The sequence below is a fragment of the Miniopterus schreibersii genome (genome assembly GCF_964146895.1).
Source record: "Miniopterus schreibersii genome assembly, chromosome: 1".
NCBI classification, from domain to species: Eukaryota; Metazoa; Chordata; class Mammalia; order Chiroptera; family Miniopteridae; genus Miniopterus; species Miniopterus schreibersii.
Window position 1 is genome coordinate 4,190,120 of NC_138101.1, and position 18,194 is coordinate 4,208,313.

Consider the following 18,194-nt stretch of genomic DNA (forward strand, 5'->3'; position numbering starts at 1 on the left):
CTGCCAATACTCATCTCAGGTCCAAGTCTCCTTTCCCCGATTGACTTAGTTCCTGGGAATGAGGGGAGGGAATTAACCCTCTTCAAGTATCCTCACACCCCTTCTTCCCACGCACGTGTGGGATCAACTTGGATGGATGGCACCCACAGTGCAGCTATACTCCCGCGGTCCGGGAGGCTCCTCAATGGCTTGGGCTCTCCCACCCGGGTCCCCCTCCCTGTGGAAAGCTCCCCAGGTTAAATGCCCCATCTGTTCTCTGATGAGGCCACTGACCAAGATATGAAAACTGCCATTGCTGCCCACACCAGCACCCAGAGGGTTCCGGCCAGAGCAAAACAAGAAAGCAGCCTGGCCTCCTCTCACGGTACGGGGTTAACCAGCAGGGCATCGGATTCCAAGCAGACCCCGGGTGAAGCGAGGCCCCTGCGCTGTGCAGTGAATTGCCTTGACTGCATGTGGCTCAGAAACGTACACAAGACAGGCTGTGCAAGAGCGAGCCACGCTGCTTAACCTCTGAAATGAAAGGACAGATAGACTTTTACAGGTGCTTTATTTAACAAAATTTACTCCAACTTCTATATCTCTATAGAAACGTGTTTCAGAAACAGAGCAGCACACACAGTTGACACAGGAGCTCTACAGATGCTTGAAAGGGGCTATGCGAGGGTTTCTTTTTCTCACGTTGACAATGACAGGTTCAAATAATATCAGAAAGGCCGAGCAGCATCGCACCTTCGTTTTCTGGGACGGCTTCTATGGCCCCACAGCAGAAGGGATGGGCTTTGAGGGTTAACACATGGTGTTTGGGTTAGTTCAACAGCACTTAGCCCATTAACGGGCTCACAATATTATTTGGGGCTAGGGATAAAAACTTGAGTAAAATGTAATCTATTGGTCATTTAAAAAAAAAGTTCACTCTTTGTCACATCATATATATAAAAAGATCGTCTCATTTCTGCTCCCCAAAAGACAACCTACTTTAAAAAATAAGTGTGTGGCCCGGCCAAGCATGGCTCAGTGGTTGAGCGTGGACCTAGGATCCCGGAGATCACGGTTTGATTTCCGGTCAGGGCACATGCCCAGGTTGCGGGCTCGATCCCCAGTCGGGGGCGTGCAGGAGGCAGCCGATCAATGAGTCTCATCATTGATGTTTCTTTCTCTCTCCCTTCCTCTCTCTCAAATCAATAAAGATATATTTTTTAAAAAAAGTGTATGCCCTGGCTGGGTAGCTCAGTTGGTTAGAGCATCGTCCCAATGCTCCAAGGTTGCGGGTTCAATCCCTGGTCAGGGCACATACAAGAAGCAACCAATGAATACATAAATAAGTGGAACAACAAACTGATGTGTGTGTCTCTCTCCCCCTCCTCTCTAAAATCAATAAATTAAAAACTAGTCACAGCATTATTAAATCACTTTAAGCTTAAGTAATTGATTAAAACAAGAGTTCCAACTATTGAAAAAAACAAGCGTAAAATGGTTTCATTAGTGCCATTAGTACAATTTAGTGAGTAGAGTCCTTCAAAGTCATGGTAAGAAAGAGCACACACATACTCAAGACAGTCCTGCTACCTCCTCCAACGTCGTTAGAAATGATATAGTTCATTTCATGACACTTAACCTACAGTCGTCAAGCTATTTCCTAAGCTCCTTACACTGGAAAGACAACCATTTGTTGCTTTCTCACTTTTTACGACTTCCAGGAGCCTCTTAATTCCTTAACAAGGACTGTAATTCTGAAAATCCCCCAAAGTTTAGCTACATTCTACCCACAAAAGTGAGCTCTGGACAAGCACACAAGCTGTTTCAGGTAATACTTGAAAAAGAGTTGATGCTGCAAAGTGTAAATACTTCATGTTGACTTAGCACTCTGACCCGATGCACGGTTCCCTCTCTTGAAGGCCTAAGCTTTCAGGAAAGACGTGACTAAGTGATGAGGTATAGAAGAGAAAATAAAACTCACAGCCTTTTCTCCCCCCGAGTGTCTCAGGAGGCTTCTCTCACGTTGGAGGGTGCAAATCTGTACACGGGTAAAACTTCACAGTGGCCTCCCTAGGCAGTGAAGCGGTCCCCAAGCTCCACTGCCCCAAATGCCCCCACTGGACAAGTGTGGGACCAAGTCCTGTAATGAAATGACCCGCAGGGGTGGCCACTCCGTTTGTACATACAAATTCGACCCACACTTACTGTGCTTTCATTTGCTAAAAGTGAGATCAGACCATTATAAAAAGGTACTTCCAAAATAAATTATTTCTAGAATATAAAATGTCATATTTCCCAACCCACCTAATTTCATTATAAAACAGGAAATCAGAAAATTAGCTACTAGTTCTCAAATGGTAAAAAATATTGATATGTGTACATACACATATATACACATAAAAAATCCAAATCTTAAATTTCAACAAAAATTAACCAATCAACTCAATGACCTTGTCCTGAATCATGCATAAGACATGTTAGCTCCTTGTGATGAGAAAAAACAAAGAATTGCAACCCCACCTATTAGAGGGTAATCTAAGACTTCATGGGGGGGGGGGGTAGAAATAAGTCTCTAACTGACTACCCAACCAACAGAAATCTCCCTGGCGTCTCTCAGCTGTAACAGCCCCCGGGGCATCCACACCAGCACATTCATTCCTTAAAGCTACAGGGAGGAGCACAAGCACTGGGGCTCCCGAGGCTGAGCCATTCGCGCTCTGCAGGGCAGTGGGAGGCCCGCAGTTTGAGCTCTGCCAACCAAGTACCTGCCCAAGAGGCCCGGCTGTGCAGTGGGCGAGCTTTTTGTGCACATGAAGGTGCTGCACAGCTCAGCTCTGGTCCTGACATGTGATGGTAGACAAGGGAGCAGGAATGTTCTCGGAGGTGCTTCCTAGGAAAGCGAGCAACAGGGAGAGCGTGACTGTGGCTAAGATCAATTAGAAGCAGGTTGTTACTACCAATGAAACCCCGGGATAATGCTCCTATAACCTTAACAAAGATGGTGGGGCATTTCCACTTTGTTGATTCTTGCCTGTTTTTAGTATTTTTCACGAGGGAAAACTTTAAGGGGCCTCGAAGGCACAAAAGGAAAGGGACAGCAGGTGAGTGGGGACTAGCTTATTCCACAGGAGGGCCTGGCAAAGGAGAGCAGCCGTGCCCTGGGGCAGCGTCGGCGCCCTGGGTGACGGAGAGAGTGCAGCCTACGCTCCCGTGGGCGAGTTCCCAAAGGGAACCTCAGCCACACTGGTCACAGCTGTCCCTACGGCCCAACGCTGCGTTACCTTCCCAGTTCTACCCATGCTGTGAGAGACCTGCTCACGTTTTTCATTGGTTACTTCGAGAGGTGACAAACGGGAGACTTGACTTGCGATATTTTCCCTCTGTGACCATCTCTTTATTTTGAAAAAGACACATTCCCTCCCCAACTGTCATAAATTGAGATGTTTAAAAAAAAAAAAAGCAAAAGCTTGAAAATGTCTTTCTTTCCTAACACCTGCTGTTGAACTAGCAAATTCAGGCAAACCCTTATAATCATTCCTTCAAATGGCCTGAAAAGCACAGTTCTGTGCTATAAAGAACACTTATGAGGATTATACAGGGCTGAGGGGCTTAAGAGAACGGCCACTTTCTGTAACCAAATTTAAGATAACAGTAGCAAATATAATTTCCATTATGTACCAAGTATTCAGGAAATGAGTTAATGCAAATAAAAAGTGGATGTGCACACCAAACGGGGGTTTAATTCATCAGTAGCATTTTGTTATATGAGCATATGTAAAACACTCTAAACTCACCCCCTGAAAGGACTACAAGAGATTTGTATCTACTCAGAAAACGGGGTGCTAAACAGAAAAGTCTCAGATCCCACTGAAAATCGGTTAAAAGTTTCACTTCTCCCCAGAAAAATGCATGTACATAAGTGTGTGTACTCTTTCAGGGGCTTCAAATACCTTCCAAGTTCCATCACATGTCAGGTTAAACCAGATTCCTGGTTCCCAACAGTCCTACAAGGGATCTGAAGAAATAAGGGTCCTCCTACTCCTACAACCTGTTTCTCCTACTGAGTCAGGGATGGGAAGAACCAAGCCCAACCCAACCCTAACCAGAATAAACTAAAAGTAAAAAAAACCCACTTTGCTTCTAACACCAATGTTTCACTTATTTGCCCTTGGAGGAAAGAACATCCCAATCTCTAGTTGCTTCTATCAAATGCCGTTGGCCATGACTCATCCATTCTTCCTGGTCTTCGTACAGCCGTCCACAAAACCAGCACTTGAATGTACACTGTGAGTCATCGGGCAAGGAATCCACCACCTGGTAATTGTTCTTATGAACTTTTTTAAGTTTCATTTTCAACATCATTTGCCTTTTTATTTGATTGGCTTCCTCCGAGTTCTGGTAGGTCAGCCGGACATGATGGCGCTTGATGCCTAGCTGACACCTGGTCCTCTCTGATAGGACGACTTTGAGGACGTTGCCTTTGTACTTGTTTATTACCTTCATCACATTGGTCACTTCCGGTGAGTCAACATCGGGATGGTTTAACACAATGACAGGCTGGTTCCGACGGGGGCATTTAATCAACTGGTCCGGTTTAGCTGCTATCAGTCGAAGCTGTCTTGCAACCTGAAAAATTGAAGGATCCTTGAAACAGCGGCTGGCATCAGCCTGCATTTTGCTTTTCTTCTTGGATGAGTTTACTTGCCTGGTTTTACTCTTACTTACAGGAAGACTTCTGGAGGGCACCTTCCCTGGCTTACTCAATTCACTGCTTCCTTGCTGACTCTGTAATGGGCCAGTTTTTTTGGGGGCAGTGCTACAAACAGCACTCTCTTTTCTTGGTTTAGGCCGAAGAGAGATGTCGAGGTTATGGGACATGTCTATTGGCCCACGTTCACCTGTCAAAGGCTGTAAGTCTGAGTCTGTCTGTGTCTTTGGGCAGGACGGAATGGGTTTTATTAGCTGTGTCTCGCTGTACGGGATGCTGACGGGTGTTTCACATGTAGCCTCTATAATGTGGGCATCTTCAGATGAATTAAGAACCCTCAACACTGCCCCTTTGGGGATCAACACTGGAGGAGCAACATGAGCCTTCCTAGTTACTTGGCTTTCGGTTTTCCTATGGCTGCCTTCTATAAACCGTGGATATATCTGCTGACAAGTAAGCTGTCCACTAATACCACCATCATCCTGAGATTTTGATAAAGTCCCCATGGAATAGCCAGTGCCAGTAAATGAGACATTAATTTCCTGAATACCTTCAGGGGTAACTTCCGAAGGTGCCTTTGATGCCTGCCCTACAGATCGACGATGTGCGTTATTTGCAGCCAGGGATGAAGGCTTACCACAGGACTCAATTAACTGAGCAATCTTTCTGCGCAAGAGTTCAATTGACTTTATTTTGGACGGTGAGCTATTCCACTTAACGCCCTCTGGGACGTTTTCAGATCCAGAGCTCAGAGAAAATACTGATGAGATGACCGGGCCATCGAAAGAGTCATTAGTCCTTTCAATGTTCTTTAATTCCAGAGGCTTATCCCTGGGCTGCTGAGGTCGGAGTCTATCCTCTCCTGTAATGTTTATGTGTAAGTACTCGCTTTTACGATGAGAGGAAACCTGGCCTGTATTTGAAACTGCCCTGTATTCCTCTGGCTGGCTGTCCTTCAGTTTCCTAGTAGACGCAACCATTCTTACAGGAAAACTGATCTCACTTCTAGATGCCAAGTTGTTTCTACTTACGGGCAAAAAGCCCTTTTCTCCAGAGAAGGAAATGGTTGTAGGTGACGCAGGAAGAGGAAGAAACCTTGGGGGGTCACTGTGCAAATGTCTCCCACCTTCAGTAAAAGAAACAGCAGCTTTATATGGAAAAGGACTTGGTGCAGCGCCAAGACCACACAATACACTGTTTTTCACTGCAGACGTAGGGGGGGGACCTCTTAAGGCAACAGGAGGAAGAGCAGGTCTGTGCGGATACACTGGCCTTTTTTTCTGCAAATCCTCAACTCTAGCAGACTTGAGAAGGGACTCTCCACAGCTGTACACACTGGAATTTGACATGAACAAATCGTAGGACCGTACCCATTTCACATTTTTAACCTGTTTCTGAACTGACTGGAGGGTGCTGAGGCCTCTGGGTTCTCCAACACTCCCTTCGATCGCTAGTGACTTGGTCTGTTCTGCAGAACCCATCTTCCCTTGTCCAGCGGAAGCCCCCTCGGCAGTCCTACGTTCCGAATGCCTGCCGTCCCCCCCACCAGCTTCCAGGCAACCGTTTTCTTCCAGAGGAAACAGCTTCAGGACAAGCTGCTGTGTTCCATTGACAACCTTCACGTCTACCAACTGGGCCAGACAGTTAGCGGGGACCACGAGCTCTGCAGGTGCCACCACGGTCAGCGGCATTCCGGGCTGGACGGGCTCTGTGGCTGGGGACAACACCTCTACCTCCACGCTTTTCTCCAACAGACCCACTTCATTTGGCTCTGACAGGGTCACCTTATTTGGAACGCACACCACGTCTTTTTGGGGTTCCTTCGATTCGGGTGCCAGCGTGATGCTCTGTGCTCTGTCTTTGTCTGTCTGGAGGGAGAACTTCGAGAGCTGATCTGGCAACTTGCTTTGTGGAGCAGGGCCCGGGTCGGAGGCTTTGAGAAGCTCCGTGTGTTTGGACACGCTGCTTCTCCTCGGCTCCAGCTTGGCGACGGCTCTGGGCGGCCGTTTTCCGCCGGCCTTCTCGTGCACTCTCCTCCTATGTTTGACAATGTAATCGTTTCTGATAGCACCATAGTCGCAGTACTCACACCGATAGGGGAACACGCCCGTGTGCTTCACCAAGTGCCTCTGGAACTCCCCCTTCGTGTAGGAGATGTGGCTGCAGTGAGAACATACGAACTTGATCTCCTCGTGCTGAAGTGTGTGCTTCCTGTACTGCAGAGGGTCCTTTGTGGAAAAGCGACATTTATCACAGTAGTACTTGCCGGGTTTGAAGTTCCTTACCTTGAATTTGCTGTTGCCAGGACTTCCGACGGTTTCAGCCTTATTTCCTATGTGAGCAGCACTGGGATCACCGCTCCCGAAAGGGACGTGGGGAGGAGCCCCTCCCCGGCTGCACTGGAAGCACACATATCTATCGTCCTTCTGGCTTTGCCCGGGCCCCCTTTTCAAGTCCTGAAGAGGGACCTGGTGGGCACTCTTGCACTTAATACACGTGGCAGTGGTCGTCATGACGGCCTCTGCCTCGGAGCCTTGGTACAGAGAAGCCTGGGCTTCTTGTCTGTCTGGCCGAGTGGCTCTATTAGCATTAGGCTGTCTGGGTGACATGGTCAAAGAGTTACGTCCATCATTTACTTGTGAATTGAACAACTGCTGTCCAATATCCTTCATCTTCTTCAGTTGCATTTCCAAACAGAGTACATGGGGACCCAGGGAGACTTCACATGGTAGAGGCCTTCGGAGGCAGCCTGCAACAAACTTGGACTGGCAGACGCATGGTTACTTCCTGGGAGCATTCTTAGTTTCCTTTTTTTTAAATGCCACCACACAGATGCACGGTCCCTGAATATGACGGTTTTCAATTCTCTGATATTCCAGGCAACACTGAAGAGGAAAAGAGAAATCACAGAGCAGGTTGAACACATGAACTTAAGGGTTGGCTGAGCTATTTCCAAACTTACTCTGTATCTCTGACCTTGTGAATTCACGCTTGATATCAACATTAGACACATGCTGATAACACACAATACCACTGAGCTGGCAAACAGAAAACAAACTGAAAATATTCTCAAATCAGCCTCTAAAACTCGTCATTGTAGACCAGAGGTGGGGAATGTCGGGCTCGTGGGCCATATATGGCCTGCAAAATCATTTGGTCTGGCCCTGCCAAGGCAACAGCAGGCAGGACTCGAAATTCAATAAATCTAGGAGTTTTCATAGCTAATTTTTAAGTTGATAATTTTGTATGGCCTGTGAATGTTACAAATATCCAAATGGCCCTTGGCATAAGAAAGGTTCCCCACCCTTGCTGTAGACCAACCACAGACACAAACAAGAGTAAGGAAAGTGCAGCAGTGACTCAGAAGAGCCTTTCATTGTGACATTTTTTTTAAACGTCATTGAGGGCGTCCTACCAATGGCATGGGTATAATTTCACATCGGCCTCCCTCGCAGCTGGGGCAGTGTGCTGCCATTTCAGCTCTTAAACACGCACGTTACCAAGCGGTGCAGCCAGGGCTTCGGGTCCAGTGTTCATGTGCTTCTCCATGACAGCTAATGACCCGCGTGGACCTGAGTGTCTATGCACACAGTCTGCTTGCTTTCACAAGTACTAAGTCAACACTGATGGTACTAGGTAGACAGACATTCATTCACTCATCCTACTGAGTCTCCATCGTGTGTTGGGCACTGCTCTGTTCTAAGTGCTGCAGGGAGGTGACCAAAAGCAAATCAGTCCTCATCTCGTGAGGGTATATGGGGGGGGCAGGTTATATATTTGTCACTCAATATTTGGGAACAAAATCCCATCAAGGCAGGTGAGGGGGGGTAGGGAGTAGCCATGTGATGGAGTTTAGGGCTGGCGCAGAGGTGAGGAGGGTCAGCAGGGGCCTCTGGGTAAGCTGACATCTGAGCAGAGACCTGGGGCAGCTGGGGAGTGAGCGTGTGGCTGTTTGGAGAAGGCGCTTCCAGCAGAGCAGCAGAGGCCTGTGGGAAGAGGGCCTGGAGCACCTGAGGGACAGGAAGGAGCCAGGAGAGGAAGCGACGGAAGAATTGCACAGAGTCCCAGGGGTGGGGGCAGGATCCACAGCACAGAGTCATAGGATGTGGCCTCTCCCCTGTGTGAGGAAGAGCCGGGGAGACCCCGGAGCAGGGACAAGACATGGTCTGTAAGCAACTCCAGTTCCAGCCTCCAGCTGCTGAGCTGAAGTGATGGCTGCAGGGAGACCAGCTGGTACACGAAGGTGGCCCAGACACTGGCCAGCAGGCGGATGTTTTCTACAGCAAGTGCCACAATATGTGTAACAGTGACCACTTTTATATACAAAGTTATTTTTACATACCTTCCCCTCCCCCCCAAATTCACAATTAGGACTAAGCAAAGACCCATTTATTTTGGGATCTGTCAAAAGCCTTAAAGACCTTAAGAACCCGCTTAAACCTTCTGAGTTCCAATGTTTCATCGGCAACTAGAATTAAGGCCTGTTCTCCGATTTCCCACAGTGTGGCGCGCACGTGAAGGGAACACTGTTGAGGTCTGAGGCTCTCTAAGCGTAGAGCCCAGTCAGGCCCGCAGCACTCTCGCCGTGACAGGCAGCGCTGCGGGGGGTCTGCAGCCTCCTTCGGGCACACCAACAGGCCAGGAGCCGGACAAAGTCCGACAGGCCGGTCTGAGGGAGCAGGTCCCTCTGCAGGGTCGGGGAAACAGTTATGGCACATTCAGGTCTAGCACCACACCTGCCCTGTAGCAGTTCCGGAAAGCACCATAAGGACATACGACGCCTGATACCAAGTTTTTTTTTTCCCTGTTCTCTTTCCTATGCTGCTTTTGCAAACAACAGTCACCTCCTCTCAGAAGCCATTCCCAGCTGCAATCAAGGCCCGGTGGCATCTAGGGGCCCCGTCAGACTTGTGCACCCCTATGTATGTAAAAGACAATGCTCATCTAGGTGATTTCTAAGCCCAGCCTGACTCTGCAGATTGCTGAAATAGGCTTTTTACCATCAAAGAAGCCTATCGTCAACATGTTCCCCTCAGCTTTTTCATCCTGTTACAGAGAACACACACCACAGCTGCAACCAGGACCTAAAAAACCCAGAGGCCCGAAGCATGGAGGGGCTGGAGAGGGGACCTGGTCCAGCAGTCCTCGAACCTGGACGAGCCTCGGAATCACAGCTAAGGGAGCCATTCCTGGGCTTCACCCTCTTGGGGGAAAGGGAAGGGGAGAGGCACTGTGGTTAGTAAGAGCACACCATGGGAGTCTGATGAAAGCCAGTGTTAGAAATCACTGGCTTTCATCAAACTTCCAGCAGCATCTAAATACGCTGAACATCTTCACCAGCTGACCATGCAGTCGATGCTCTAATATTGCCATAAATAAAACTCCTTTCCTCTCCAGCTGCTAACGTTATCACTGCATAGTTCTCATTGTCAAGAACTGACCCTTCAACGAAACTGAAACCAGCCTCCTCCTAAAGCTGCCAACATAGTCCCTCTCGACAGCCTGGCTGTGAACTGCACACACCTCCTCTTGTCCAGTCCTCAGTTCCCAACTTTGTTCAAAGATCTGCACATCTCTCAGCTGCCAGCCTCACGATCCTACCAGTTCCAGAGGAGAGGGAGGGGGGAGAAAGAGAAAAACAGGAGAGAGGAAAGTCACAGGCCTGCCTGGCACAGCTCGGTCACCAACTCTTCCAACTTAACTCGACATGTTGATCCTATGAAATTCTCAAATAAACCATGTAACGAGGTGCCTCTGTTGGAAGCATCTTCCAAACCAGGATTCCACTGGTACATTTCCAGTTTCCCAGCACCGTTCCCAGCCTCCAAGAGTCTTCAGAAGCCACAGAAGGCAGCTTCACCATTTTCTCTCCAGGTCCTTTTAAAACTTGGGAGTGTCATGCCTCCTAAAACTAAAGGCCTAACATCCTAAGATAATGGACCATGAGATCACATAGCAAGGAGTGGAGCACGTCCCGACAGGGGAGAGTCCCTAGAGAATGAACGGAGCCACCTGTAGAGCCCGAGGAACGCAGCGCCCCGGGGGTGCCTCTGAAGAACCATTACAGCAGTGATTCCGAGTTAAAACCCCGCAGGAACAGGTGACCACATATGAAGCGCATGGGGCTGTGACTGGCAAATAGTTTATGGGGAAGGTAATGGACTAGGACATGACTGAATTACGTCACCTGGGAGAAAGGATCTTCTTGGCGACTAAGCCATTCTCCAAATCATGCAATGTTTCCACACTGGCACTTCCCTTAGTCCAGCTGGGAAAGATGGCAAGCTTCTTTGGAATAAGCAGACACAGTCTCTTTGGCCTCTGCAACTTGTATGGCTAGTCAGGGGGTAGGGAGTTAGGGTTGAGACCTCAGAGGTAACACCCCAAGTCAGAGGGAAACGGACCAAGCGGCATGGGAAACTGGGGAGGCTTGACGTTGGTACTCACTCGTGGGCAGCAGCAGGCACACCTGAGCAGTGAAGGGGCTCCTCATCCCTGTTCCCTCCACCCACCTGCTCCATCCGGTCGACACGCAAGCAAACCAGCTGGGTCCTCCTGGCGAGTCACTGCCCAGCAGGCTGATGATGAAGGATTACAGAAAATCCTGTAGATACCAGGACGTGCGTGCGCCTGACACTGAGAAGGTACCCAGTAAATGACTGTCGCCACCGCCTCAGTGTTCACCTGCCTCCCAAACTCACCACGTAGTGGTTACAAAACACCTGCACTCACTCCTGGGTCTAGAAACAAACCTTTCAGAGAACTTAGGATGGTTCTCAAAAACACAGAAAATACTTAGCGTTATTAACTTTTGGCACAGTAAGTGGAATGGCCATTTACATTAAGTTGACTGTTTGTGAACAGCACAGGGTGAGCTTCTTAACACAGCGTCACCTGCAGTGTCAGCCAGACACTGCTACCCAGTGTCACCAATGCGCTGCCTCCACATTGCCCTGTCTTTTCCCAGGAAAAGGCCCAAGTGCAGCACTTGCTGCTGGTGGGTTTTCCTTCTGACTTGAGTTCACTTGTCCTGACTTCTTAAAGATTTACTATGGGAACACATGAAAAAACAAGACTGACTTTGCTTCAGTGACATGGGGCTATAAAAACCATAAAGGACTGCATGTATAAGTTCTTATTTAAAAGGAAGCACTTGACTTCTCAATACTGAAAACGTCACATGTACAACGGAATTAGAAGTATTAGTAAGACAGTGCTTGAGGCTATAGGCTTTGGAATCAGATTACGGGGCTTTAAGTCCTAGCCCATTGCTCCCTAGGTGACCTGGGCAAACTCCGATTCCTCTGACAGTAAGAGCACCTCTACCTCACAGGACTGTCGTGAGGATGAACTGTGATAATGTGACTAAAAGTGCTTGGATCTAAGTTACTCACACATCGTAAGTTCAAAATATTTCCATTTTTTATGGAAAAAAAATAGAAGAAATGATGCCAATCACAAAAATAGTCAAAAGGGCTACATGATAGGCTTCTTGTTGCCTCACAGTTGTTCTCTCCAGAATATATACTGAATCTCATTTTATAATTTTAATTATATTTGCTTGGTTATACAGCCTGAAAGATAATTTACCTCTGGGGCAAAACCATCTGCCCAGCCTGAATGGCAAAGTGGCTGACGGGCGCTTAGAGCATCTTCTCCAGTAATTCTAACTACAACTCAGGTTCATATAGAAGCCAGTTACTAAATCACCTTGCCCTCTCCATGCCCAGCAAATTGTACAATGTCCCAGTGGCAAACAAATGCATTTCCATGCTAGATGTTCATATGAAAAGAAAAGCAGCCGATCAAGTACATCATGAGCCTGCTGCGTGCATCATCACAGACATTTCTGCTCGTGAGAGATGCCTCCCCAAATCAGTATTGGTTGTTGACTGCATCCTTTGTGGATGGAGAAGCAAATTTAGGAAGCTCTTTCCAGAAATCCCTTCACTGTGGCTCCTGCCTCATCAATCCTGAGAGCACGGCCGCAGCTCTGTGCCCATGAAGAGCAGAGGGAATGGAGTTGAAGGTCTGCAGTCCAAGCCCTGCATCTGTCCCTTTTCTGGGTCCCTGTGCAGGTGATTTCCTTCTATTCATTGTCAGGCCAGGAAACAGGCTTTGATGTCATAAGACTTGAAGGGTGATTAAGAGAAACAAACCAGGTAACACAGGAAAAGCTCAGCCTGGCGGCAGAGGCACTCAAAAATTGCACCTGTTCCTGTCGTGTACCTAGCCTTCGAAAAGGGTGGTCCATTTCTAAAACATCCTATCCCAAAGTGCCCAGAAGCACATAGACGGGTAATAACTGATCAGGGGGGAAATTCCAACATTAAATATGTAAACTGTTAATATTTCCCAAGTAGGAAGGCATTCAGGAAGAAACTGGCCTCACTCAGCAAAACCTTTTTCCACCCGTTACAAAGATTCAGAATTGAACTGAATGGTAAATGAATCTAAAGGAGGAAAAACAGCAATTAAGTTATCAGACTCTCCTCACCAAACTACCTTGCACTTAGAAATGACTGAACTGCAAATTGGTGGCCATCCCGATGACAAAAAATATTTCTGAATGCTGCTGACAAACATACCCCTTTGGGATCTCAGCTTTCTTTCTGAAACCGAGTGGTTCACTTGGGGCACAGACGGAGCAAGAGGCTGGGGGCTGGACAAGAGAGCCCCCATTCCAATGCCTGTGCTGTCCAGAGGAGAGTGTAACAGTGGGAACAGTGATGACCTTGAGAGAGCAGGAACAAGGTCCAAAAAACCTAGGTTTCTCAATAGCTGTGTGAGGCCGGACTTGCTGACGTCTCTGAGCCCGAGTTTTCTCATTTGTAACATGGGAATAAACGCCCAGTTTACATGGCTGATGTGAGGAGAAGTATATATGCAAATAGCAGGTAACCTTATACTTGGCAGGCAGTGCATGTGTTGTCAAGAAATAAGTCAACATATTTTGTAAGACTCCTTGGAACATAGAAGAGTCCAGTAATCTCCGGAAGCAGAAGTCTGCTTAACAAAGGGGCTGATGAGATCAAGACCTAAGGTGGCAGTTCTATAGCTGGAAGTGGGGATCTCCCCTCCCCCACCTCCCAGCCTGCAAAGGAGTTGCTCTGGGTTGGACTTGACACTGTTGAGCATATCAATCGAGACTACATCAGAAAACAGTTATTTTATAATTTAAAAGGAAACAGTTTAAGAGGAAACCTTTCAACAGAAAGAATATGACTAATGCTAGAATTGTTAAAGTCTAAAACTTATAGTTTTACATATGAAAAATAAATATTAAGAAGTATGCTTTTGTTGGCATTAAAAAGATACAAAGCAGCCCTGGCCAATTATGCTTAGTGGTTAGAGCATGGGTCTGCAGACTAAAGGGTCCTGGGTTTGATTCCGGCCAAGGGCATGTACCTCTGCTGCAGGTTCGATCCCCAGCCCCGGCCAGGGAGCATGTGGGAGGCAACCCATCGATGTGTCTTTCTCACATGGAGGTTTCGCTTTCTCAATCTCTTTCCCTCCCTCCCTCCCTCTCTGAAAAGCAATGGAAAAAATATCCTCAGGTGAAGCTTAAAAAAAACAAAAACAAGATAGTATTTACAAGCAACATTACAAAACTGTTATTAAACACAACTAGTGACTTCAGGTCTCTAAGGGTGATACATTTTTGTATTTCCTTCTTTCTTTGCCTTTAGGAAAAAATCAAAACATCAAAGAAATGGATTAAGAGTCTAATAAAAAAGTATAATCAAAACACAGCAGAAATACCTCTCAGAAAACCAGTGATTTTTAACCTTCCATGCATCAGGGTGCCCATTTTTCATAATAGGTCCAGGGTGTGAAACTCATTTTTTTAAAGAGGTCCCTGGGATGGTCGGTTACCCTACTGCATGCCAGAATTATCTGGGAGGCTCGAAAACTAACGCTGCCTGGGCCCCACAGTGGGGCTCTGATGTGCAGCCAAGGCTGAGAACAAGCACCTGATGGCCTGACATGACAGGTGCAGAGGAGTGCGCAGGAGTGGTTAGACTATCATCATCCTGTGCAGTCTTTTAGGTGCCTAACCCAGGGGCAGGACAAGGCCCCTGCCTGGGACTAATGAGGTGACAGGGCAAGTGGACCCTGGGTCCTATCCTTGTTTAGCCATGTGACCTTGGAAATACCACTGATGCTCTCACTAAAGTGTGTAATGACAGTGCCCATTTCGTGGGCTCTCGAAAACTCCAGCATTCCCAGAGCAGTGGCTGGCGTGGTGAGCACAATAAGCGTGCACTGGGACCGTTTCACCCCACACCTGCCAGGGGCTGCTGTCTTTTAGGAGTGTAACAGGAGGTGGAGGGAAGCAAATGCCACCTCCATGATCTGATCAGGATGCTCAGTAGCCAGCTGCATTTGTCAATCTTAAGAGCCCCTTGGCCCAAGTTGGGCAGAAAGGTGCCTCCAGGGGCAGACTCATACATTAATTACCTCAACACTCCTCAGAGTTCACCTTCAGTTACCTGCTTCCTGGAAGATAACAGGTCTGGAGAAGCTGTGGCTTTTCTAAGGTCAAGGAGTTGGTCAGCTGGTGTCTAATCGAAAGAAATCCTTTGTTCTCTGCTACCCGCGGTGTGAGGCTGTGAACTGAAGTCCCAGCATCTGCTGCGCTGGGCACTGTTCTGACTTCTGGCCTGGAGCTGGCAAGCTGCAGATGTGAGTCAAAGGCACAGCAAGTCGCAGGGGCTCTTCCTAGTCTTCTTAGGCTCCCAGGCCCGTCCAGTCTCTACTCGGCCCTGGCACAGGCTTCTACACTCAGAAACCCTGGGGCAGCGAGCCCTGCGCGAACAGCCCTGCAACAGAAGCCAGACACTTGGGTTGAAGTTCCAGGCCTGTGTAGCCTTGGTTGCTCCAGGTACTTTTCTTCCAGAAAAGGGGATGAGCCCTCAAAGTGCTTCTCAAGCAGGGGTGTCGGGCAAGGTCACACAGGGAGCTGAAAATGGAAAAAAAGGCCTCCCAGGACTCCGATGGCCTCATGAATCAGATTGCCCTTTGCCTGGGGTAGGCTCAGGCATGTGGTTTAAAATTCTTCCCAGGTGACTCTGGTGCCTCCCCACCCCCCGCCCCGTGATGGGACTGTCTAGATTAGATGGATCCTGGAAACTGCAGCTGGCCGAGCTGGTATATGTGAAAAAGATGCCATCTATGCCAGGCAGCCAGAGAACAACTGAAACAGGGGAAACCTTGCCGGCAAGGGCCTTGCTTATCAGTCAACAGCATAGGGCTTGGCCACAGAAGGCACTTAATACATACTGGTTGAATGAATGAACACGAGTCAATGAAAGAAAGAAATGCCAGCCTTTATGGTGGCAATAATAAAAATGTTCTTTGCTCTTCCTCTTGCACAAAAAACTGTCCCAGATCCCCTTACTTAAAGCAAGTAGGCATGTTTTTATTTTTTAATTGCTGTGACTGGATTTTAAAAAAATCTACATTAGTTTGGTATAATGCATCAGGGAGGAGGCCTAATAAATAAAATAACACCCTCCTTTGTTTCAAAATGCACTTGTAAGGAATGTCATCAGCACAACAAAACTGGATACATACAAAAGTGTTACTTTTCAAAGGCTATGTTCAGTACCCAGATCAAAAGTAATTTTCAAAAAATGCATCCTAGAAAACATCATGAAATTTTAAAAGCTGAACATTATACTTGCATTCTAGTTCTTAAGGAGACTACACGATGCTGGTTTCTAAATAACCAGTTGCCTCAAGAACCCTTGGCCAGTATGGCCTGTTGTGTGTGCACACAGCACAGGCTGGGCTGAACTTTGCCTGTGTGACTCACACAGATAAACATTCCTAGTCTCTCTGCTCTTCTTTAGGAAAGTCCTGCGAGGTCCTGGAGAGCAAGCTGTCTTATTGTAGGTGACTAATTCTAAATTTAAGGGGGAATGTTTAAGGGTTCCAACACAACATCACAGTTTAGCCTTGTAGACTTAAACAGGACAAAGTGCTCGGCAGCATTTCGCATTTTGTTTTACAATCGTAGGTTGACACATTGTTTTTAAAGCCGTGGGTATTAGAACGGAATACGTTAAATACCCGACATACACAACTGAACTGAAGTGTTTTTCATTCTCCCCTTCTGGTTAAAAAATACTCATTCTTTTGCATCCTGCATTGTTTCCCTGGCCTGGAACTGCCCAACACCCTGAGGCAACGAGATAAACGGGCAGGCTGGAATGGGGGAGGTCCCACAAAGGGTGACATCAGCCTCGGGGACTAGTCAGGCCATCCCCATCCATCTCCCCTTCCCCCGCCCGCAGAAGATGCACAGGCCCTCCACGGAGAGGCCGGCCCTGGGCACGCCCGCAACACCCAAGGAAAGACAATGCAGTCTGGTTTTCGAGTTTATTGCTGGCACACGCACACCGACGGCACACAGTATTCGAGGCGAGTCCACCTCCAACAGCGCGGGCGCGGGCGCTGGCGGGACGGCGCGGCACACTAGGTGCACGGTGGTCTCTGGGGACGGTCGGTCGGGCCCCCTCGAGGGGTCGAGGGGGCGGCTTCTAACTACTGGAAATCAAAACACGTCAGCGCTTACCTCCCAGGCCCGAAGGAGGCTTTAAAAATGGCCTCCTGACGACACTTCCTGCTCGGCCGACCGGTAGAAATCCTCCCGGGAGATGCATCATTTAAAACGCAGGGGGCGGCACCTGAGGCCGGAGGCCGGCTCCGGCTCCGGCTCCACGCCCGCCGCCGCCGCCGCCGCCGAGGGTCCGACCCGCGCCTTGGGCGCCGGCCCGCGGCCTCGGTGGCACAAAGGCGCGCGGGCGGGCAGGGGGCGCCGCACCCGCACCCCGCCGCCACCCAGCCCCGGGTCGCCGTGGTCCCCGCACGTCTGCCCCCTCCCCGCCCCCACCCCGCCGCCCCTGCCCTGCACCCCTCTTGGCCCCCCCTCCCCGCCACTCGCCCCCTCCCCGGGCACCGAGCCTGCCGCCGGCCTGCCCGGGGGCCACCCAGCCAGGCAGCCCGGGGACTGGGGTGGGCACGCAGGACCCGGCCCGCACCTCCCGGCCCGCCCGCCTCGGAGCGGCCCCGCGACCCCCACGCCCGGACCCCACCTGCCCCGCGCGCGCACTCGAACCCAGAGCCCCGGCGCTCCCGCTCGGCCACTCACCAGCCGGTCCCGGCCCAGGGAGGGGCGCCGACCGCGACCACAGGCCGCCGCGCCACGGCCGCCGGCGCGCCCCACGCCCGCCTAGGTCCCCGGTAGGTCCCTACTCGGGGGCGGAGCCCGCGCCCGCGCCTGCGCAGTGCGCCCAGCCTCCGCGGGCGCCGCCGGCCCGAGGCTGCGCCGGGCGCTGCCCGCTGTCCCCGCCGCGCAGAGGCGAAGACCCAGCCGCCCGGTGCCAGGCCCGGAGCGCGACCCGGCGCGTCGGCACCCGCTGCGCTCGGCCCGGATGCCCGCGAGCTCCCGGGGCCGGCCCTGCCGCCATCGTCGCCGCCCTCCGCCGTGCGGGGAGCGCAG

The 18,194-nt window shown here is 49.6% G+C and overlaps 1 protein-coding gene across 5 annotated transcripts; it reads right to left on the reverse strand.

The window, feature by feature from the left end:
* Positions 1-533: 533 nt before the first annotated feature.
* Positions 534-17,930, reverse strand: ZNF518B (zinc finger protein 518B). 5 transcript variants are annotated; one of them, XM_081139919.1, is made up of 4 exons: positions 17,844-17,930; positions 15,181-15,510; positions 10,211-10,284; positions 534-7,572 (listed from the first exon to the last, which is right to left on the reverse strand). In XM_081139919.1, exon 4 carries the CDS (start codon positions 7,372-7,374, stop codon positions 4,138-4,140), a length of 3,237 nt encoding a protein of 1,078 aa, XP_080996045.1. In that variant the 5' UTR covers positions 7,375-7,572; positions 10,211-10,284; positions 15,181-15,510; positions 17,844-17,930; the 3' UTR covers positions 534-4,137. The 5 variants fall into 5 exon arrangements, with proteins under 5 accessions (XP_080996045.1, XP_080996046.1, XP_080996044.1 ...); XM_081139920.1 differs by having other exon boundaries at positions 15,149-15,510; XM_081139918.1 differs by lacking the exon at positions 10,211-10,284.
* Positions 17,931-18,194: the final 264 nt, after the last annotated feature.

Excerpts from the sequence above, each read along its gene's own strand:
- ZNF518B (XM_081139922.1), bottom strand. The coding sequence starts at position 7,374 with ATGCAACTGAAGAAGATGAAGGATATTGGACAGCAGTTGTTCAATTCA.